Consider the following 24,512-nt stretch of genomic DNA (forward strand, 5'->3'; position numbering starts at 1 on the left):
CTAAATTTTAGAGGAATAAAGATCTAGCGCAAACATATTGAACAGTATGGGGAAAAGGTTTTCGAAGAGCCAGGGGCCGGGGACTAGGAACCCGGGAAAGAGGAAACCAGGAGAGGCGTGCCTCTGGTCTGCTGTGTGAAAAGACACCATAAACTCACTGGAGCTCAGTGATTTAGGCTGTAAAATACGTGATTAGACCTCAAGGAGTCTAAATCGAATTCCGGAGTCCTCACTAGGCACCCCTGCCTCAGTGTTTATTGAAAAAAAACAAATAAAATTAGTGGATTATATAGATGCAGAATTTATTGAAACACCGGACAAATATTTTGAAGCCATCGTATTTGCATTTTATGCATGAGAATAAAACAGTTGTAAATTCCAATAACAGTTAAATCTTGGTTAATTGTGGATTGTGCGGTTACAAAAAAAAATTAACTTCGGACTAGATTTAACCTTGGCCTACCCCTTCCAACTGTCTTGGTGACAAGTTCATTAGCTAAGTTAAAATTAATTTGAACTTTGTTCTAAACGAAAACACACTAGGAAAATAAAGATGTAAAGGAACTTTATCAAGCATTCCAAAACCAGCCAGAGATTACTTGTAGTTTTCGAGTATTACCTGTGTCAGTATCCTTTATTATAGCATTATAAACTACTGTTAGCATTCTTCATTTAGGATTAGTATTGAAATGGGTCTTCTTGAATTATAAACTTTAACACCATTTTGCATGGAAGATGGGGGGATATTTAGGGAGATAGATGAAACTGGATTAAAGAGAGGTCACTGGGTTAAGGAAAGAATGGGAGACGAAGAAGCAGAGAGGAAGTACGCAAACTTTCATCCCAGAGTGCATATCTCAGGTGGGAAGTAGATGGGTCCCTGGGCTGGACACCTGGTGTCTGTCAAGTGAAGTAAAATTGAAGCTTTGTTTTCCCCCCTATACTCCAAGGATAAAGCTAGTGGCAGAAGCTGACTTCTGCTGATGTAAAGAGATAAGATGACCACTCCTGAGGTCAAGAAAATTTCCCTGACTGCACAGGCACAGGAAGGCTCCTTGGACGTCAAAAAAGAGAGGGGTGCCACCCATGAGTGTGGACACATCCCCACAAGCCTCTGCGGTGGAATCCACCTTAGCAAAAAGTTGGGCACGCATGTTAGGGAGTGTCCTAGAACAGGTCAGATGTGGGAAAAGAAACAAGATAATTGTCCAAAGATAAACAAAGACCCGGAAAAACTGTCTTATGTAAGTGATTTAAATCACCTCTTTACTGGGCTCCTCCTCAGTAGGGAGGACGACGCCCACACCCTTTCTCTCTGGGTGTGTGTTTCTGCCTTGCTTCTGTCTTAAACAATCTGTTTCTCTGTGTGCTCTCCCACTTGTGCCATGTCTCTAATAATAAACTTTGTACCTGTTTTTACAGTTTTTGCCTTCTAGAAACATTCTTGCTTTCAAACCGGGCAAGAGCCAGGGGAACTTTGCTTCTCGCCTCTAGCCCCTGGTGGACTAGCGGCTAGGATCCCTGGTTTTCATCCAGGCTACCCAGGTTCAACTCCTGGGCAGGGAACTAAGATCTCTCTTTAGAACCGCTCACTGCTGTCTCTCTGAAATCGTATCTACATCAGCCAGGTGAACAGGAGCAACTGTCAAGCCAATTTCATCAATATAAACAACTAATTTAGATAAATGATATAGCATCACGTGACTTCCTGTTTTGGTGGAAAGTCAAAAGTAGAGGGGAACTGACTTGAGAAATGACATTTAAGTGAATAAATAATTCTCTTCTAGGAAACTATTTAGCTCTCTGAAAACTTCTAAATTTATTAATAATTAGAATGGCAAATCCTAATTAAAGAAATGCAGTTTTAAATATAAAAAAAGCAAAACTGTTATTCTATAAATAAACCCACAAAGACTACTGAGACACTAAATATAGGAAATAACACTTTCTTTTGTCCTTGTTTTCACTGTGTACATAATACAAATATAACCTGAAAGATATAAAATACCCTATTACGTTTAAGAAAAAAAAAGAGCAGTAGTTTTAAAATGCTTAAGATGAGGAGAAAAATGCCTCAAAGAATTAGGTTTTTAAAAGGCTGGAATACAAGTACATAAAAAGTTTTCTTATAACCAGCAACTTTACAAAGCAACTTTAGTCGCAAAGACAAGACTGTTGTTCTTTTTAAGAAATGGGTCTTCTTGAGTTATAAACTTTAACACCATTCTGAATCGAAGATCGAGAATATTTAGTGAGTAATGCACCAATGGTTTGTTTCTCTCCACACAAATCTCTGTGGGAACAGTAAAAAAATTAATGAACATCATAAATATTCTAGGGAACATAACACAATTTTCACAGCACTAGCTATTTATATCTCTCTCCCCCAAATCCATCTTTCCAACAAACATAAGGGTGTGTATTTGTGGGAGAGATAGGGTAGGGAGAGATTACTAAGCCATAACTGAACGAGGTACATCACATGTATGTATTACCTCCAACCTTCACAGTAAAAGTAATGTATAATTTAACCCCATGTTAGATATAAGGAAACAGGTTCAGGTGGTAAAGGATGGAGCCAAATTTTGCAGCCGGCTCTGTAGGTCTCCAAAGTCTGTATTTTTTCCATTATATCACACAGGCTTCCAAATCAGACATAAAAGCAATGTGATACAGTGGGGTCTAGACTCAGAGAACCTGGATACCAGGCTACCTGTGTGAGCTTATCTAGGTTACCTACCCTACCTGAATTTTAGCTTCCTCTTCTGTACCTCAAAGGAGAGAAGACTTTGACTGGAACATCATGAGGGAAGGGAAGATATGGGAGGACCTGAGCCGGGGAAGGGATCAAGGGAAGATCACACAGGGCCTTGAAGAACATGAGAGGGAGTTGTAATTTAATTGTACATATAATGGGAAGCCAGTGGAGGGTTTCTTAGAAAAGCATAATGTGATCTAAGTTTTAAATAATGGAGGCAATGAGTTGATGATTATGGAAGCTAGGTAGTAAGTACATGGAGGGTTCCTTATATTTTACTGTTACTTTTGAATGTTTAAAATTTTCCAGAAGTTTAAAAGGAGGGGAGAGGAGAAGGGAGCAAAAACTAAAAGAGGGAGACCAATCAGAGGCAGGTATGAGATGATCCATCAGGTTTCGCTCACAGTTTGAAACGGGGCAAGAGAAAAAAAGACAAGGAAGATTTCTAGACGTTTTGCTTGGGTAACTGGATTAATGGTAGTGCTGGTAGCTGAGATGAGGGTGATGGGGTTAGGACAGGGGGAATCAACAGTTCCATTATGAGCATGTTTGAAATTCCTATTAGATATCCAAGCAGAAATTTAGATTAGGTAACTAGATGTAAGAATCTGGAGCTCAGGAAAATGGTCAAGTATGAAGATAAAATTAGGAAGTCACTGGGCTTACATGAGGGCACCAAAAGAAAAAATACAAAATGAAGAGAAGATGGCCAATAATAGAATGCTAGAGCACTCCGACATTTAAAGATTGGGAAAACAAGGAGACATCAGCAAGAGATGGAAAAGGAGCTGCCTTGGGGGAGAAAGGAGAAGGCTGGTGTGTTTCAAGTAGGAAGTGGTCCACTGCGTCAAATAGTGTTAAGAGACCAAGTAAACAAGGACAGACAATTGACCACTGAATGTAAAAAAGAAAGATGCCATTGGGTTAAGGATCTGTCATTGGGTTAAGGAAAGAATGGGAGACAAAGAAGCAGAGAGGGAGTACACAGACTTTTAAAGGGAGCTTTCTTGTGAAGGAGAGCAGAGGACGTGGGGTTCCACAGACTGTTATTTTTTTTTTTTAAGATGAACAGTACTACAGAATACTGTTCACAGCACTACATGTGTTGCCGGCCATAATCCAGTTGGTGGGAGACACTGAGAACACGACACGGGAAGGGACAACTAGAGGATCCTTTTAACAAGGCCAGAGGGGATGGATCTAGTGCAGAAGGAGGGTTGGCCTTAGGAGCAAGGACAGTTCATGCATCGCACAGGATGGACGGCAGAGCAAGTGTGCGCACACACAGGAGGCTGGCAGACTGGGCCATGGGAAAGGAGGTAGTTCTTGTCTTGCCTGCTTCTGTTTTCTCAAGAAATATGGTTGTGGGCTTCCCTGGTGGTAGAGTGGTTAAGAATCTGCCTGCCAATGCTGGGTACACAGGTTCAAGCTCTGGTCTAGGAAGATCCCACATGCCGCGGAGCAACTAAGCCGTGCGCCACAACTACTGAGCCTGCGTTCTAAAGCGCGAGCCACAACTACTGAGACCATGCGCCACAACTACTAAAGCCCGTGCGCCTATAGCCTGTGCTCTGCAACTGCAACAAGGCAAGACACCGCAATGAGAAGCCCGCACACGGCAATGAAGAGGAGACCCTGATCGCCTCAACTAGAGAAAGCCCACGTGCAGCAATGAAGACCCAATGTAGCCAAAAAAAGAAAATACGGTCATAAGCTTAGGATGAAGAGGTAACGGGGTATTGCTGGTATGAAAAGAGAAAAGAAGATGTAAAGTAAGTTCCAATGGTTGAAAAGTTTCATGAGGAAATGGTGCCTTGCCAGGGGCCCTGCTAATTACCACTTAAGTTTTTAAGTGAGACTAGCAAGCCACACTGTGTCATTTCTCTCCAGGAAATTTCAGCTGCCCTGGTGCAGGTACAGAGTAAACAGGAAGTTGGGTTTAATCTTTGAAGATGTTTGCCAATGAAGTATGACAGGACACAGAGATAGGGTGCAAGGAGTAGAACGGGTACAGGAAGAGTTAGAAAGACTGACCCTGGAAAGCAAGCCAGGGAAAGAGAAGAGAGAGGCCCTGAGAGGTGGGAGATGCAGAGAGGAAGTGGTAGTGTTTATTAGTGGCTTTGAGGTTGGTTCTACAAGCAGTGGCTTCAGGGCTAACTTGTTCTTCCACAGTCTGGCTTCTACCAGAACGTTAAAGGAAGGGAGTGGGAAAGAAAGAAGGTGGCCATCAGAGAGGGGTGCTTGCCTTAGAGTCATAGGAGGGTATACAGTTGACTGTCCCTCTATGAGCTGCAGTTTGCAAGGAGAAGAGCAAAGAAGTGATTCTAGAAGCAGTAGTAAGGAAGAGAGATGACACATACCCCACCTCCCAGATCAGTAGTTGTGAAGAATGATAGAGAAGACAGCCACCACTAGAGAAAGTTTGGAAGGAAGCAGTGTCTTCCAGGAATACTCAAAAAAAAAAAAAATCTGAAAATCTAAAACCCTATGCCACTCATCATAAGAAGAACAGTCAAAATCCATTTGTAAGAAATTACTTACTCAATATATGGAGCAATATCTTCTTCTGTCCACTTCTCCCTCAGAGAGAATAGACTATTAAAACGTTCCTGATTATCCTCAGGCAAATCATCTACTTTCAGCAAAAATATGGTTTCTGGTCTTGAGTGTCTATCCACCAAGGCTAAACCCTATAAGAAATGAGAAAAAGGACAGTTCAAGTAATGGTCTGATGTTTAAAAATGACTCATTTACCTTACGTTTAGCTTAGCCCAAGGTATTTAAAACATCATCCACATGAAACTTACACAAACTACCCAGAAACTTACAATAGCCCTTTTCATAAAAGAGCTCCTCTAAGCAGTGACTTAACTTTCCCTTCTGTAATCTGGCTTTTACTACCACCAATTTATTGAGATGGTTCTAGTTCTAAAGGTCACTGATGACCTGTCGTTGCCAAATCCAGTGGGCCCTTTTCTTGGATTCATCTCGCTAGACCCGTTTATTTTGTTAGTGTTGATCACTCCTTCCTCTAAGCCTTTAAGCCTGCATCACGATCTCATTATTTTTCTCCTAACTTGATGTTGTAGTTCCCTGGCCCCCTACCCCATCCCTCTACTTGTTTCACCGTCACTGTCCTAGGTAACCTCTCTAAACCCGTGACTTCAACACCACTTACTTACAAATATTACAGTCATCAGCAAGTATCTTCAACTCAAAGCCCTCTTCCAAGCACCAGACCTCTATATCCAAACCTATATATGCACTCATTGTGTTTGTCATCCAAACCTGTTCTCATCCTGCTAATCCTAGGAAACCAAGGCATCATCCTAGATTCCATTATTCAAACCCCACATCTAAGTGGTCACTAAATCATATAGATTTTAAGGCCTTAACATTTCTCTGTCCTTTCCCCATCACCTATTTCTTTGGCCCATACTCTCTGAGTTAGGAGTAAAGTGTTGGAAACCTAAATTTTTCATAATCTAGCCAACCTTCCATCAACCCATCCTCATTACTCTCATAGTGTTCTTTCCAAAAGGCAAAACTCATCAGGTAGCATTTCTAACTGATGCCACTCTATGGCCCCAAAGAGCTTTCTAGATAGAGTTGAGATTCCTTAGCACAGTCCATAGTGTCATTCACCAACTCACCAGCACCCTTCTCTCCAGTCATGCATCCCTACTGTGTGTCCCAATTTTTATCCCTCCATGCTCTCCTGGAACCTTGTCTCTCCTGGAACCTTGTCTCTGCCCTTCCGTCTAGAGTAACACATGATCCTTTCATACTTGGCAGCTAAAACATTCATTCCTTCAGAAAATCATCCCTGATTGACCAGTCAGATGGATAAGCCCTTTCATTTGCTCCCATAACATCTTGTGCATGCTCTGCCCATGGCACAGATCACTCAACGTTGTCAGAAGAGATATATACATGTAATGTGCACCCCCATTGCCGGACCCCAGGCTGAGGACCTGGATGGCACCTTGTGTGACGTTTTCTGCTCAGCATCTAGCAAGGTAAGTTTAGACATAAAAGGAACTCTGTAAATATTGAGCAAATACTTTCACTTATTTAATAAATTCTCATTGAGCATATACTACATGCCAGGCAGTATGCTATATATTGGCAAGCAACAGTGAAAAAAATTCTCTTAAAGTAGAGAGCAGGGAACCACATAATAAAACATTTTTCTGAAGCTGAGTGAGAATACCATGAAGGAGAAATCCAGGGTGCCATGGAGAGTAAAACAGGAAGTATTTTTTTTAGAGTAAAGGAAGGCCTCCTTGATGAAGTGACTCAAAGATGTGTAGGAGGTGGCCAGGTGACACTGGGGAGAAGTTTATTCTAGAACAAAAAGCTTTGTGTAAAAGTCCTAAGGTAGGAAAGAGCTTGATGATCTTAAAAATCTTAAAGAAGGCTGGTATGCAGTGGACAGGAGAGAAAGTATCAAGAGATGAAGCTTACAGAGGATGGTATGAAGGGCCTTGTAGACCAAGATTTTACATATTTTATATTGTAAAATATTATTTTATATTATAATACTCTGGATTTTATATCTTAAATGCAACGGGAAATCATTAAAGTGATTTAAGCAAGAAGTTCATCTAATCTGACGGACATTTTTGAAAGATCATTTTAGTAGCACCGCAGAGAAAGGATTGGAGGTGGGCAGTTAAAAGTACAGAAGGCCCGCTTAAGGATGCTATTGTGAGCCAAACATGATGGTTTCAGCTAAGACAATGCTGATGGAAATGGTGAAAAAAGGAACAAAATGAGATACACCAGGTGGGAACCAGGATTAACTGTAAATGGGCCTGAGTGATGTCACTGAGTTGACAAATGTTCTAAAACTAGACTGTGGTGGCTGGTAACTCATTAAATTTACTACAAATCACCCTTTTCAAAAGGGTGAACTGTGATATGTAAATTACACTTCAATCAAGTGGGATTTTGGGGGTTTTTTAAAGGATTTTTGTGATGTAGAATGCACTCCTAATGGGGGGTTAGGAAAATAAACAGGCTCCAAATTCAGTTCCAATACAGGCTTCACTTCACCTAGTAACCTGCTGAGCTATGGAGGTAACCACCTGCTGAGCTATGGAGGTAATCACCTGCTGAGTTATGGAGGTCATCACCGTCGCCGCCTTACCTTAAGCTGATCGAGCCTAGTTATCACTCCTTCAGGAACACTCTGTTGCCACACTTCCTGAAACTCAGCGAGATTGAATTTCACGGCATTCTGAAGTAGCATTTGTGCTGTAGCTCTGCATATTTTATCTGCACTCAATTCAAAATAAACTTCACCTAAGGAAAGTGTATCAGAGAGTTTCACATGGTCCTCTGACAATTAATTATACTACTCATTTTTATACACAACTCATCTCCCATCACCCTATGGAGTTCTTATTTTTAACAGGAAGACATTTGAAAAAGGCATACCAATTTTAACACATAAGAGTTAAAATACCCGTTAAAATACTTTCCCAATCTTACCTTCCTCTGTATATTTCTTTCCATAACATTTAAGACAGTGTCCGATCATCTCCCTGAAAAATTTTAAACACTTATTTGAAAAGTTTTTCATATATTTATACATTATCTTTTAAACACCATTGCTAACTAGAAACTAAGATAAATTTGAAATAACTAAAGGATTTTGGTTGCCAAGTATAAAACTTTACATTAGAAACTAACTAAAATACACTGGAAAGTTACTATATACCAGGTCCCATGCTAAATATTTTTACACAAATTATATGAGCATACCTTTATTATAAAATAGCTTAAATTATTCCTTTATATTTTTTATGGCAGAGAAAAAAAAGATACACATTTATTCACCCCAATGACCAAAATTCCCAAGTCCTTCTTGGTTGTATATTCTTTAGATTTCTATAAGATATCAAAATATAAATAGTCTATGCCCTGGGTTTAGTCTTACCCTGAAAATAATTTTCTTCCCCTTAAGGAAATCTGGAAGGACAATGAATAACATACTTACTCTGTCTCTAATGGTCCAAGTTCCTGAAGGCATGTATTCAAGGGAACTTTACTAAAAGACCAAGATTCAGAATCCACAAGCTGAGTTATGTGATTCAGAAGTTTCATCTCATAATCAAATTCAAGAATCCTCCAATAACCTACAAATTCCAAAGTTATATTTACCAAAGGACATTTTAAACAAATGAATTGGCTGATAGACTGATAAAGCAGCAGTAAACTCTTGCCCACTGCAAAAAAGAGACATGAAAAGTCTTAGCTTTCTTTGTAAACAATGATTCTGTTTATGCTTGTTTCCTGATCATTACAAATTGTGTCTTATGGGAGATCAGATGGTTTTTAAAGAGTACTTTTCATATGACTAACGTTTTGATTTTTTTTCAAGTGCTTTAATACTCAATTATCTCACAATAATCTTGTCGTTCTAAATGGAAATGTGGAAACCTGTAGCTGGTACAGTCATTTCATTAGAACGTCATACAAATGAGGTGAAGGTCATAGGTTGGATATCCCACACAGTGATCTCTGCTATGGAGCACTGCCATGGTTACAACCCTCATCTCAGCTATCTTGGAGAGGTGTTCTCATGCTCATAAAGAAGTCTAGCTCATGTAAGAGATAACAGACTCAGAAGTACAATGTGGACCAGTGGCAAAATAAAAGCTGAGCCTCAAGATACGTTTCCCTATTCCTGTGAAAGACTATGAAATGCTGTCTTATAACCAAAGGCACTACCACCACCCCTAGAGAAACAAATCACATACACACGCACCAAATCAAGTACACTCACACCAAGGGAGAATGTTCCTATTCTTACTCTGAAAAAATAAAGGCAACGTTAAAAAATGGAATGCGTGATGTAAAACTGAAAAAGAAAACTAGGAAAAAATAATCTTTGCATCCCCACACACACATACCCCCAAAATGTTATCCATTCCCATGCAATAAGTGAATAATACAGAGGGCTGCATTAAGCCCATTGGTTCTTCTTTTTTTTTTTTTTTTAACCTTAACATTCATGGTACCCCCCTTATACCATAGTAATTAGCAGCAGGCATCCACAATTAGAAACTTTATGCCCCATGCTTAGGACCAAATGTGTCTCAAGGAACCACAACAAAGAGATAAGTGTTTCCAGTTAGTTCTAAAGTCATCTGCAGCTGCTTCGCTCAGCAGAATTCACCACATTTGAGAGTTACAGTCTCACAAAAGCTAATCTTGCTTGGAAGATTTAGGAGTGCATCCACCAAACCATGCCAATTTCCTCCTTCCTAACACATGGGTGCAGAATTAAGCTGCTTCTCTGGGCAAGCTTAAGAGGGCTGAAGGGCTTCCCTGGTGGCGCAGTGGTTGAGAGTCTGGCTGTCGATGCAGGGGACATGGGTTTGTGCCCCGGTCCGGGAAGATCCCACATGCCGCGGAGCGGCTGGGCCCGTGAGCCATGGCCGCTGAGCCTGCGCATCTGGAGCCTGTGCTCCGCAACAGGAGAGGCCACGGCAGTGAGAGGCCCACGTACCGCAAAAAAAAAAAAAAAAAAAAAAAAACGAGGGCTGAAAAATGCACACAAACATCTACTCAAGTGTTACTGCAGGCCCGGATGCCAGAAAAAAAAAAAGCTCCTACTCTACCACTCCAGACCAGGAGATAATCAAAATACAAGATACTACTGGGCTTCTCCATCAACCCCTGAGACCGACACATACCACTGCAACTTTTATACAGGTTTCTTACATAAACTACTTAACACATTCAAAAGTATGTTGAGTTATCACAAGAAGAAACACATCTTCCAAGCAATTTGGAAATACAGTGAGTTAATTCTGAACCAGGAGTTCAAGTACCTGGGTTTTATGCCTTATTCTGTCACCAACTCAACATGGAACCCTGGACAGGTCCGTTTCCCTTCCTAGGCCTTAGTTTCCTCACCTATTGAAAACAATGAAGGGATTAGACTACCTGATATCTAAGACCTTTCCTGATCTAATATGGTTCATCTATTACCACTCAGTCCAAAGAAAAAGGCCTGTAAGGAGTGGAAAAAGTCACTGGTCAGAGACTGTAAAGGTGATCACATGTAGTCTCTACCCCACACCCCAAAATACAAATATCACCTCTGAGCCCAAAAGAAGGTTAAATAAATAGCATGGAACAGCAATAAACAGGTGAAGATGTCCAAAAATGTCTCTCATATGATGCCCAATTCCATCATTATTAATAATAGTAAGTCATGCTACCTCCAATCTCACAGGCATTTAGAACTTGTAACTGGGCCATTATTTCTTCCTCACTTGCCTGAATTTGATCAAGCAAATCTTCAGTTGTATACTGAAACAAGAAAACAAGAAAAAAAAAAAAAAAAAGCAAGCACATTTTTAGGCCAAAGGATGTTTTTAGACTTATTGAATAAATACATAGAAGAGATTAAGGCAAGGTACCCTAGTTTAATTTCTTTTGTTAATCTGTAATGATTACTACATAAAATCAGTGGATTCTTAGAAGAAAACAGAGGATGACTCTTTGTGATGTTGGATGCGGCAATGGTTTTAGATATGATGCCAAAAACACAAGCAACAAAAGATAAGACAGATAATGTGGACTTCATCAAAATGAAAACTTGTGTATTTCAAAACATCATCAACACAAAAGGACAAATACTGTATGATTCCCCTTACATGGGAGATTTGGCATAGACAAATTCACAGAGACATAAAGTGGAATAGTGGTTGCCGGAGGGTGAGAGGCAGGGGAAACTGGGGAGTTAGTGTTTAATAGGTACAGAGTTTCAGGTTGGGAAGATGAAAGTTTTCTGTAGATGAGTACTGGTGATGGCTGCAGAGCAATGTGAGTGTATGTAATGCCACAGAGCTGTACAGGTCAAAATGGTTAAAGTGGTAAATTTTATGTTCTGTTTATTTACCACAATTTTAAAAAATCAAGAAAAGACAATTCATAAAATAGGAGAAAATATTTGCATATCATATATCTGTCAAGGAGCTTGTATTTAGATTATATAAAAAACTCTCCTACAATTTAGTAATAAATAGATAAATAACCCAATTAAAAATTGGGCAAAGGGGTTTCTATATAGGCATTCTCCAAAAATACAGAAATAGTCAACAAGCACATGAAAAGATGCTCCAAGTCATTAGTCATTAGGGAAATGCACATCAAAACCACAGTGATACCATTAGGATGGATACAGAAAAGACAGATAGGAACAACTGTTGTCTACGATGTAGAGAAACTGGAACCCTCATACAATGGAAATGTCAAATAGTGCAGCCACTTTGGAAAACAGTCCGGGAGTTCCCCAAAAGGTTATACAGAGTAAGCACAGGGCCCATCAATTTCACTCTTAGGTATGTAAGAAAAATGAAAATGTAGGTTCCCTAGAAACTTGTACATGAATGTTCACAACAGTGTTATCCATAATTATCAAATAATCAATAATATCCAAAAAGTAGAAACTACCCAAATGTCCATCAACTGATGAATGGATGAATAAAATATGGTATATCCATAAGATGGGGTACTATTCAACAATAAAAAGGAATGAACTACTGATGCATGCTACAACATGAATGAACCTTGAAAACAGCATGCTAAGTCAAAAGCCTGTCGGAAGAAGCCACTTATTGATTCTTTTCATATGAAAGGCACAGAAGAGGCAAATCAATAGAGACAGAAAGTAGATTAGTGGCTGCCTAGGGTTGAGGTGGGAGAGAGAAGGAGGGAAAGGTAGGATTAGAAATTAACAGCTAAGGGGTACAGGGTTTCTTTTGGGGGTGGTGAAAATATTCTAAACTTCATTGTGATGACTGCACAACTCTGTTAATGTACTAAAAACCATTGAATTATATACTTTAAAATGAGTAAATTGCTTGGTATATGAATTATATCTCAATAAAGCTGTTACAAAGAAAAAAATTCAATCAATCAGTCAAACTTCTAATACAAATATGGTCTTCAGGATACCAGTAGAGTTCTATAACTTTGAATTACATTTAAAACTTAAAATTTTTTTATCTGGTTTATAAATATTTTTCCATACTTCCAGGAATTAGTCTATTCTGGCTTTCCATTTTCATAATGTCTTTTCTCAAGAGCTCCTAATTATAACTTTTAATTAAATAAATTACTTTAACCTCTAAAAAACTATTATTTCTTAGTTAGGGACATGAGAAGCTTTCAGCTACATAAATGTCACCATGATATCTAGGACTTGCTTTAAAATACTCCAGAAAAAGAAAAAAAACCAAAAAAGGTGGAAGGCAGCAGGCGGACAGAATAAATGAGATTGACAAAATATTGACAGATGTTCAACAGAGTGATGAATATATGGAGGTCTTTCTGTTTGGGGGTATGTTTGAAATTTTCATAATATGAACTTTAAAAAAAAGTCAGCATTAAGTGTCTCTATAGCTCTATTTTTTAAATTCCAAATTAAAAAATGAAAATACTAGTCTTACTTTTGAGTGATTTGAATCCTTTTCTTTTTCACTGTCAGGTCCTTCATAGGTATTTTCCATCAAAAGTTTCTTTAGCTTCTTTAATTTAGGTCTACATCTTCTTAATTCCCAGTAATTATTAGAAAAACCAAAGATCTAGAAATTACAAATACATCATAATCATTTAGGGGCCATTCTAAAAGAAAACTTCATATAAAATTTCAACCAACCCACTCGCCCTCCACAAGAAGCAAGAAAAGGGAGCCAAAGTATTCTGCTTTCTGTTGAGAAGGCCCCCATCCAGCCACCTCAAGCAGATGGATGGGTATCTTCAGGTACCATCTTTTCAATCCCCAGTTTAGAAGAGACTGCCAACATAGTGAGAATGGATAATTAAGCTCCATATCTCAAGTATACGCTGGAAACTAGAGTATGCCCAGAAAAGAATGACCAGGATGGTGAGAATTCTGCAAACCAGGTAGAAACACAGAAGAATATCTTTAGGCTGACAAATAGAAAATAAAGAAAAAGCATTATCACAGTCTTCAAACAATATATGATAAAGGGAAGGGGGGGAACCCTTGTTCTGTGTTGCTCATGATGTTAAGGATGAAAGACTCCTATTCAATACAAGAACTTCCCACTAATTAGAATTGCAATAATTCCTTATGGACTTGTGAAACAGTGAGAGGCTTATCACTTAAAGAAATCCAGGTGACAGTGGCTAAATGTTGGATAAATATTTCTTATCCCTCTCTGTATCTCCAGGATTTGCCCAATGTCTAGCGCTTAGTAGGTGCCCAATAACTGTTTCACATGAAAGAAGGGAAAAAGGCAGAAATGGATTGTCTCCTTCCAGCTCTAACATGGAAGGTCAGGGAATGCATCTACTCTAAAACTAGTAGAAGCCTTGATTGACAAGACAAGGCCCAGAGCCAAATGGAGATGCTGCTGAATCTAAGAAAAGTTTAAGGACCAAAACACAAAGATTGATTTCATCCACAGTTCACAAATTGGCAGCCTGCTGGCTGTATCCAATGCACAGATGTTGGTGTGTACTTTTGTGTTGGGAGAAAAAGGGAGGTTTAGTATAGAGTTTTCATTAGTTGCCAACATTGAAAAATAAGATGTTGCCCCCCAAAATCTAAATTTTAAGCTTCACTTGGACAAAGGAAATCCGAAGATGTGGCAATGCTGGGCCTGCTTTCCCACAAGGCCAAGAAGTGCCCATCCACTTACTTGGGGCTTGTGTGCTCTAATCTGTCTTAGATCCCCCATTCCCTATTACTCCTGAGACTGGGTATTCTCTACCATTTATCAACTCCAGTCTGCTTTGCTCACGTGCATTCCTTAGCCAGCCTTTTTAGGCATCTAAAGTGCAACCACAGATTTAAAAACTCTGGTTAGTAGAGCTCTGTTAAGTTTTACTCAGTCTCAGAACACAGAATTCCCATAAGAAGAGCTCAAAGATACTCACAGGTATTGTTATACCCTCCCCAAAGCACCTACAAAACAGCTACAAGAAAAATAACACCTTTTCCAAAAGGATGAACTGTCAATATTTCTAGTTAATTACAATGAAAGACACAACCCTACAAAAAACAAAATACAATATTTACTGGCAGTTCTTCTGTTCTAGCAACATATATGAATCACTGAAATGTCCCAGTATTTTCCCTTATTTCTATTCCAATTCTATTTTTAGGAACTAGCTGGCCTAAAGTTTAATAGAATTAAGGTCTGTGCTTTGATTGTATATGTATAACAATCTAGCCAGGATGGGGACTTTGGTTTGGTATCTGCCAACAGCAGTCTCCAAAATAATTAAAAATTTGTTATACATGGCTATAAATAGTAATGAACTAAACTAATTTCAAAGGTGAAAAACACACTTCCCTCAGAAACAAATTTCTTCATTTCTCTGCCTCATCTAATGCACTAGTTATGGTTTGAGGGAGTCCTTTCAAAACCTATCCATGGTAAAACTTTTAAAATGAGTCACCTAATAGCAAATTTTCTATACTACAGAAAATGGTCAGCTTATCTGGGACTTAAATCAGATTGGGATAATAAAGACAACTTTACGTGACTCCAAACAAACAAAAATAATGCTGAGAAATTTCAAATTTCATTAGAGAACTTTTCAGATTCTCTGTGATTGTACATTTTACACCTCAAGTTTGTTTGTTTGTTTTTTGGCCACGCTGTGCGGCATGCAGGATCTTAGTTCCCCCGACCAGGGATCCAACCCTTGCCCCCTGTATTGGGAGCACGGAATTTTAACCACTGGACCGCCAGGGAAGTCCCACACCTCGAGTTTTTAATTAAATGCAAGATAAGCAAATGTGTTGTCATTCTCACATAAATCAGGAAACAGAAGACAGTACCTCAGTGTGAATAACGTTACAGTGTGTCTCTTCCATCTTCATCTGGTCTGGAGTTTTGCAACCAGGAATAAAAAGCAACATGTTGGAAGTGTCTGCTATTTTCAAGTCATATGTTTTGTCTTTACTACACAGAACGGCCATCTCATCCTTATCACCACGAATCACAAGACTGCAGGAAAGTGGGAAAAGAAAATACTTGCTTTACTGAGACACCAATGGACATCTTCATTATCAACAGTTCCAAAATCCTCTAGGCTTCTAGAATGTAAAGCTAAGTCTTAAGGCTGTGTCTGGCCCCTGCTCTCACAGCCCTCCCATGAGCTCCACAGAGCAAGGCCTGGGCCAGTTGAGACCCAGAGGGGCAGCCGGTGGCCTCACTAAGGAAAAATAATTCCACATGGGCAAAAAAGATCCAAGGAGGGCCTCCCTGGTGGCGCAGTGGTTGGGAGTCCGCCTGCCGATGCAGGGGATACGGGTTCGTGCCCGGGTCTGGGAGGATCCCATGTGCCGCGGAGCGGCTGGGCCCGTGAGCCATGGCCGCTGGGCCTGCGCGTCCGGAGCCTGTGCTCCGCAACGGGAGAGGCCACGGCAGTGAGAGGCCCGCATACCGCAAAAAAAAAAAAAAAAAAAAAGATCCAAGGAGGCCAAGAGGCCAAATGTTACCACGTGGCATCTCTGTGCAAACTGCTGGGAAAAGCATCCAAAAGCTTCAGTGAAGATTTCACAACTTTCTAAAATTACTGAAGCAATACTTCTCAAACTTATGTGTAGGCACGTTAGGGAACCTTGTTAAAAAGCAGGTCAGGGGGCTTCCCTGGTGGCGCAGTGGGTGAGAGTCCTCCTGTCGATGCCGGGGACATGGGTTTGTGCCCCGGTCCGGGAGGATCGCACGTGCCGCGGAGCGGCTGGGCCCGTGAGCCATGGCCGCTGAGCCTGTGCATCCGGAGCCTGTGCTCCGCAACGGGAGAGGCCACAACAGTGAGAGGCCCGCGTACCAAAAAAAAAAAAAAAAAAAAAAAAAGCAGCTCAGGATGCAGTATGCCTGGGATGGGACCTAGGACTCTGCATTACTAATAAACTCCCAGATGATGGCCATGCTGCTGGTCCTGGTACCCACCCAAGAGTTGTCCTTGTTTTGGCCTGAGTATTCCCTAACAATCAAAGGAGCACAACCTGGGCTAATCGTCACCTATGCTGCAAAGAAATCGGGACCCTGAAAAAAGAAAGCTGCAATGTTGAGTGAAAAATATGAAAATGGTATGTTTACAAACTAGACTAAATGATGTCTCTGATAAAGGGTCACAGGTGGAAAAAAGCACGAAGAAGGAAGAGGGGAAGGACAAAAGTGAGGACGTGGAAGAAGAAAAATGATAAAGATAACGGAGATGACAAAAAAGGAGTCGATCCTAGGAGTTTTCCTTGTCTATAAAGTATTTAAACCTCCTGTACACAATTCACTTCTTTTAAATAAATAATAAAAAAAACCTGAAATAAAAGACTGAAAATATTTTTTAAACTAATCCTTAAGTGAAAATAAAAGGTTTTTTTAAAGCTTCTTGGTGCTAACAACATTTAATAGTCGCAAGTACCTACTCTTAACATTTATTTCCACGTGGCACTATCCCTGCTTTCAAATATTTTGTTTAAAACAACTACCCCTTCCTTCTGCAAAAAAAAAAAAAAAAATTAAAACACACATTTTCATTCTGGTTTTTGCCAGCTATTAACTACTATAAGGGTCCTCGCACCTTAAGTCTTTTCTCAAATTTCTGCCAGCTCAGCTGGGATGAAAACCCATGAGTGACGTTCTCCTTCAGTTACTTTAAAGATATGTTATTGCTAGCATCTGAAGACTAGCCAGTTAACTATAACACGGTTAGATGAGTTAAGTAGGCAAAGTGAAAGCCTGAAGGATTCAATTTAAAAAGCATACAAGAGGGCTTCCCTGGTGGCGCAGTGGTTGAGAATCTGCCTGCTAACGCAGGGGACACGGGTTCGAGCCCTGGTCTCGGAGGATCCCACATGCCGCGGAGCAACTAGGCCCGTGAGCCACAACTACTGAGCCTGCGCGTCTGGAGCCTGTGCTCCGCAACGGGAGAGGCCGCGATAGTGAGGCTCGCGTACCGCAGTGAAGAGTGGCCCCCGCTTGCCACAACTAGAGAAGTCCCCCCCACAGAAACGAAGACCCAACACGGCAAAAATAAATAAAATAAGTTAATAAACTCCTACCCCCAACATCTAAAAAAAAAAAAAAAGCATACAAGAGAACAAACTATACCTAATAAAATACAGATGTTGGAGAAACAACAGAGCAGAACAGAATTAAACCAGAGCCCCTAACTCCTCATTTCTCTCATTTCCAGGGACTGCACAAAGTTGAGAGAACGGACTTCTCTGTTTTTTAACCCACGGTCTTGCAGCAAACGTGTAGCTGACCTAGAATTAGAAAACAGCTTCCGACTCCACTGAGTGACCCCAAGCAAGGCTGTTTTTTGAGGGCCTTCCACAATTACCAAGTCTGTAAAAACAGCTTTACACTCATCCCCCCTCAGTCCTACCTACTGAGTAAAATACATATAAGTAGCAGGCAGGAGGAACTCCATAAATACTGGATATTACCATTGGACTTTAAGATAGAATGGCAAAGCGTTCTGTGTAGTGCCTAGCCCCACTGTTAACATCTCCAAACCTTCCCCAAGGTTCTATTTCCTGACTTGTTTCCGCTGACAGAGGCCTCCAAGACCAGCCGGACTAGTCCAGCTAACTGGACGGACTAACAGCGGCGCGGACTCCTCGGGAAAACGCAGCCAGCTGGGGATCAGGTCACCGGCCTGCTGCGAGGGGCCTGGTCAAATCAATGCACCTCTCTGGCCCAGTTTCCCCATCCTGTGTTTCCCCGCAGGAAAATCAGAAGGTGGATGGCACCAGGCTGGAGGCGGCAGGCCCCGGCCCCGGCTCACCTGTGTCCTGCCTCAAGCTGCTGGCACAGCGCGGGCTCCAACTCGAGCAGGCAGAAGTCGCCGGCGGCTGCGCTGGCCCCGGGGCCGAAGCCCAGGCAGTGCACGGTGGGCAGCAGCTCGGCCGCGTTCAGCTTGGCGATCTGCAGGGTCGCGTCCACCTCGTCGCGGGTCCTCCTCATCTCTGCGCGGGGTCGGGGGCGGTCCCGCGGTGCGCGAGGGGCCGCAGGTTTAAGACAGTAGAATGAAGCTCCCCGGGCGGCCGCGACCCGGCAAAACAAACAAGTAAAACAGAGCCTGTTTTAAAAGCGCGCCTAGGCGGCTGGGGGCGTGTTTCCGGGGCGGAGCGTGCTGCGGGGGCGTCCCTGAGAGAGTCCGAAAGCTTCCCGGACTCGTGCCCCGCCGAGGACTGCTGGGTCACCCAGGCCGAGCAGCGGCCGCTGGAAGAAAACCCGACCTCCGCGGGGAGCTCTCGGCGGAAGCTGGCTGGAGCTGAGCTGCGACCCCGCGGGGCGCCACGTGGAACCTTCCGCCACCGCTTCCGCTGCCTTCCTCCCCTCCCTGTTTCCTGCCAATACCCCCATTTCCTCGCCATCAAAATAGTCGCGTCTTCCGCCAGTGGCGGGTCTTGCAATAAGCACTTTGCATGCATAATTTCATGAATCCTTCACCACAGCCCTGCGAAGTGGACCCTTTTAAATACCGTTCTGCAAACGAGGAAGCAAGCTCCTTACCCGAGGTGGTACAGCCAGGAGGTAGTAAAGTCTGATTCCAGTCTAGTCTATTACGGCTCGAAAAATACCGCACCGAGCTTGTGCAAACACCTTGGACCCGGAGTGAGGTCCTGGTAGAATTGCACAGGACATCTCACTTCTTTGGATCTGGGAATCTACGGCTCGGACTAGATCCATCCATTCGTTGAGTACCTAGTCTGGGCTGGGTGGCAGGTGAGGGGCTGAGACCCCGTGTCAGGAGGAAAGCACCTTCCTGAGGTAGGCAAGGCCCTGCAGTGTCCTGGGGAGACAAACTCACCACTACATGATGTGTAAAGTGCTCCCTCGGCTTTCTCTAAGGTGTCTTCTAATACATCAAGATAAGATCTTCTACCAAAGCTAGATCTTAGGCTGTGCTGAACGTAGCATTTTTCCCCGAGCAGATCTACACAGGCTCACATACACAGTATGCAAATTTAGATCTAATATAAATATTTGACTGCTCTGCTTTTTTTTTCTATTTATTGAACATTTTTGTTTTTGTTGCTTCTTATTTTTTCACTGTCTCTCATTAAACTGATTTTGTTTGTTTGATTTTTTTTCCCTCTGGCGATTTGGAAGGTCTATATCCCGCCTCATCTACTACTGCTTCCCTCTTCCTCTTCAAGGCTTCCTCCTAACATCAGGCACACAGGCTTACAATAAGATCTTTCGGTGCCTCCCACCATTTGGGCCTCTGTTTGTCTGGCATGTTCTTCTCTTGCTGAGCACGTGTCTTCTATTTATTTTACTTTTTTTGCCATGTGGCTTGTGGGATCTTAGTTCCCTGACCAGGGACTGAACCCAGGCCCTCACAGTGAAAGCACAGAGTCCTTGCTGAGCACTGTCTGACAGAACTTCCTGAGATGTTGGAAATGTTCTATATCTGCACGGTCCAATTTGGTAGCTACTAACCACAGGTGGCTTTTGACTGCTTGGAATGTGGATAATGTGAATGAGGAACTGCATTTTATTTTATTTTTAATATATATTCATGTATTTATTTGGCTGCCCTGGGTCTTAGTTGTGACATGCAGGATCTTCGTTGTGGCATGCAGGATCTTTAGTTGCGGCATGCAGGCCCTTAGTTGCAGCATGCATGTGGGATCTAGTTCCCCGACCAGGGATCGAACTCAGGCCCCCTGCATTGGGAGCTCGGAGTCTTACCCACTGGACCACAAGGGAAGTCCCTGAATTTTAAATTTTATTTAATTTAATTAATTTAAATTTAAATAATCACAGGTGGCTAGTGGCTACTACACTGGATCATTCAACTCTGGGTCAATAGTCACTTCTCAGAAATCTTTCTCTGACCTCCCTGATCAGGTCAAGCCTGTCAAATATATATCTCATGGCAACAGGTACCTCTCATGCCTAGATTTTAAGTAAGTTGTAATTTTACATTTGTGTAATTACTTAATATGGGTTTTTTTTGTTTGGTTTGTTGGTTTTTTTTTTTTTCTCTAAGACTGTAAGCTATAAACTTCACTAGGATATGTTTTCAGTCATCATTATGCAGAGTGCCCAGCACATAATGGATCTTCATATATATTTGCTGAACATTTGAATGAGTAAATAAATGAATGAGTTGTGATAATGTTTACCTCTAAGGAGGGGAGTGTAGGGGGACATCAAAAAGGATTTCTGGTTTTTCTTTACTGTATAAATTTTAACACTGAGAGCATATACATGCATTAAACATGTGTAATAAAATATATTTAAAATATTTTTCCTCAGTATTACAAAACCTGACGTATGGAGCAGTCCAGTGGTTAAGACTCTGCACTTCCACTGCAGGGGGCACGGGTTCAATCCCTGGTCAGGGAACTGAGATACTGCATGCCTCATGGTGTGGCAAACAAACAAAAAAAACCCTGACATACAGGCAAATAACTTCAATGGACAGGTAATAAATCATACATGAGTGAGGAAGGGAGGAAAAAGGGAGAAAAAGAGTTCCTGGCACAGATTGAAGGGAGACAAGTGTAGGAGACTAGTAAGATCTTAAATGATTGATGAGGGTGGCTGGGCTTGAGAAATAATTTTTGAGATTGAAAGGACAACAGTGGCTACTTGATTAGACACGGAGAGTAAGAGAGGGAAAAGAATGAAGGATGAATTCTAGATTCCTGCATGAGCAACTGCATCCCCTCATTTACAACATATTGTAGGAAGGGTAGGAATAGGTTTGGAGTCAGATGAGTTCTGGATTTGATACTTGGAGATTGAGTTGCTATGAGAATATACATGTGAGGATCTAGAACTTGGAGTATGAAAAAAGGTTTGGCCAGGAGCTAAAAGATAAAGCTTTTAAATGCACATATATGGTAATTACAAGGGTGCCTGTGAATGAGATGGGAGCTGAGCAGGACCCTGTGGGACCTTTCCAAGGACAGACCCCCCCATCCCCTCTTTTCATTTATAGATGAACTTTAGCCTTCTAGGCCTTTCCCTAGTTCCAAAGAGCAAACTTAATCAGAGAAGTGGGATAATACAGAAACAAAGGAAAACAGTCAAGCAAGACAAAATAATAATAATAGTTTAGCCATAAAACAAAATCAAGGACCTTTAGTTCCTCCTCAAGGGCTACAGATAATATCCTGAACCATATCCTTGAGTTGTTTTGCCGATACTAAATCCCCCATCAGGTGGAAGAAGTTAACTGCTGACCACCAGCACATAGACCCCAGACCAGTCGGAACAAGAAGGTTGATGATGTTGATTCCTGAAACACCGCCCAGTTACCCTGCCACCACCCAATCAGAAGAGTTGTATGTGAGCTGATTACACAGCCTATGACTCTCTTCCTCCCACTGTCTTTAAAAACCATTTCCTGAAAAGCCGTCAGGGAGTTTGGTCATTTGAGCATGAACTGCCTGTTATCCTTGTTTAGCCCCATGTTGAGCACCTTGCAATAAAGCTGTACTTTTGATGAAAACTTGGCCTTTGTGCACTGGTGCCAAATAGAATCTCAGAGACAGAGTTTTGGGTGAGGTAGAAAAGAATAGCATTATTGCTTTGCCAGGCAAAGGGGGACACAGTGGACTCTTGCCCTGAAAAACTGTGTGTCCCAACCTGGGAGGATTTGGTGAGGAGTTTTATAGCAGTGGTTCGAGGGCGGAGTTGCTGATAAGGATCAGGGTGTCTGCAGGGCCTGCACTCCTTTAATCTGGCCTCAGTTGTTCTGATGAGCTTCTCGAGGATATCAAACTGTGACCTTCTCTGGAATGAAGAATGCTAACATCTTCCATTTGTTGAGGGTTTTAGTTCTATAAAAGAGCTCAAAGATATTGTTGTGTGTATTCCCTTGAAGGGGAACCAGGACCCTGCCCCAAAGCTGCACTATTGTTTCTTGGCTGCTCCTCCCTTGTCTCTGCATCCCTTCCCTTCCCTGATTAGCAACTGTTTGAAGGGCTTCTGTGCCCAGGAGTCCCACAGGATCCTGCTCGGTTTCACTTTTCCTCACCACAACCTGGTGTCAGTAGATTGGCTTTGCTGCACATCAGGCAAGCAGACCCAAGTTTGGTTTGGTAACAAGATCACCCAGCAAGAGTGTTATGTACAACTAAAAACTGGACTAAAGATGAAATCTCACCAAACAGTGGAGGTGGAAGCCTTGAAAGAAATACCTCCCTGGAGGAAAGAATTGCACATGGTAGGAAAAACAGAATAGTGTCTTGGAAACCACATTACTTTGTATTTACTTAAAATCACTTCAGGTAAGGAAGTGCTGATTCACAGCAAGATTTATTTCATCCTGTGGGAAATACAGTAGTTTAGATTTTAACTTCATATCCTTTATTAATTAAACTTTTTAGGCTTTGCTTATAGAACAGGATTTTCCCCACTAGATGGTGGTAGTGTTTCATGTTTCACAGAGTAGCCTGCTTTGCTGTTTTGTTCTCCATTGCCTTAGAAAAGAGAAGAAATATCTATTAAACATTTACTGAGTCAAGCACTCAGGTGTGTATCCTGTATACATTATCTTCTGCAGTCCTTGCAATAACATAAGTCAGATCACAGCATTCCTCTGTTCAAAATCCACCAAAGGATTCTGATCACTTTCAGAATAAATTCTGACAACTTAAAGAAAAATACACAATGAAAGAGTTGTGAATTTCAGTTTTATTCAGGATCTTAATGAGGACTAGAGCCTGGGAGACAACCACGCAACTCTGAAGAGGTAGGGGAAAAACCAGTTTATACATGATTTTTGGCTAAGAAATATGTGCAGTCAACCATACATCTTGGTAAAAGATGACTGCTGATGACAAAGAATAGATATCTCAAGTTAATGATTTTACTGCTTTTCTGTGTATGGGATGATGCAATAATCTAGCATCATTGAAATTCTTACTGATATATGCATCTATCTAAGGGCCTCCTCATCCAAAGCATAGAATGCCTCATCTTGTTTTTCATCCTGAATTCCTTTCAGGGTGTGCTGGCAGTGGTCAATGGCAGTGGGTTATGACTTTACCCTTATAGAGCTGGGTGGTGAGCAATGCTCCTTGTCTTATTGATCTTAATTTTTCTGTGTCTACAGCCTCAAAGTCCTTATCAAGGCCCATAAGACCTTATACAATCCTCATCCCCTCCCCACCCCCTCACCCAGGTGCCCCTGCTGTTCCCTAAATTTACAGGAGGCACTTCTGCCTCAGGACTCCTTTGTTTTTAAATCAACTTTATTGAGGTACGATTTAAGTAAAATAAATTGCATGCATTTAAATCGTAAAATTTAAGGATTTAACAAATTTATACACTGGTGACACCACCACCACAATCAAAATGCAGAACATTCTCAGTACCCCCAAAAGTTTCCTTATGCCCACTGGAAAAAAGAGAAGGAATATTTATGAGATATTAACTTCTATTTACTTGGGGTTTGCTTTACTCTTCTTTTTCTAGGTTCTTATCATTGATTTTAGATCTTTCTTTTTTTCTAATATAAACACTTAAAATGTGTTTATACATTTTTATCAAAGCCCTGCTTTAGCTGTATCACACAAATTTTGAAAAGTTATCTTTCATTATCACACAGTTTGAAATATTTTCTAATTTTCTTTGTGATTACTTCTTTGACCCATGAATTGTTTAGGAGTAGACTGTACTTCCAGATATTTGTGATTTCCTAGATATTTATTAATTTTTAACTTAATATCATTATGGTATGGCTTATACATGGAGAACATACTCTATATGGTTTC

General features: G+C 41.3%; 1 protein-coding gene across 1 annotated transcript; it reads right to left on the bottom strand.

The window, feature by feature from the left end:
- Positions 1-298: 298 nt before the first annotated feature.
- On the bottom strand, positions 299-19,044 carry DSCC1 (DNA replication and sister chromatid cohesion 1). The gene is made up of 9 exons (XM_060115806.1): positions 18,557-19,044; positions 15,597-15,765; positions 13,231-13,365; positions 10,996-11,086; positions 8,763-8,901; positions 8,255-8,307; positions 7,911-8,065; positions 5,300-5,448; positions 299-2,293 (listed from the first exon to the last, which is right to left on the bottom strand). Exons 1-9 carry the CDS (start codon positions 18,733-18,735, stop codon positions 2,185-2,187), a joined length of 1,179 nt encoding a protein of 392 aa, XP_059971789.1. The 5' UTR covers positions 18,736-19,044; the 3' UTR covers positions 299-2,184.
- Between the last annotated feature and the right edge of the window lie 5,468 nt (positions 19,045-24,512).

The sequence above is a fragment of the Mesoplodon densirostris genome, chromosome 13, assembly GCF_025265405.1.
Source record: "Mesoplodon densirostris isolate mMesDen1 chromosome 13, mMesDen1 primary haplotype, whole genome shotgun sequence".
Classification (NCBI taxonomy): Eukaryota; Metazoa; Chordata; class Mammalia; order Artiodactyla; family Ziphiidae; genus Mesoplodon; species Mesoplodon densirostris.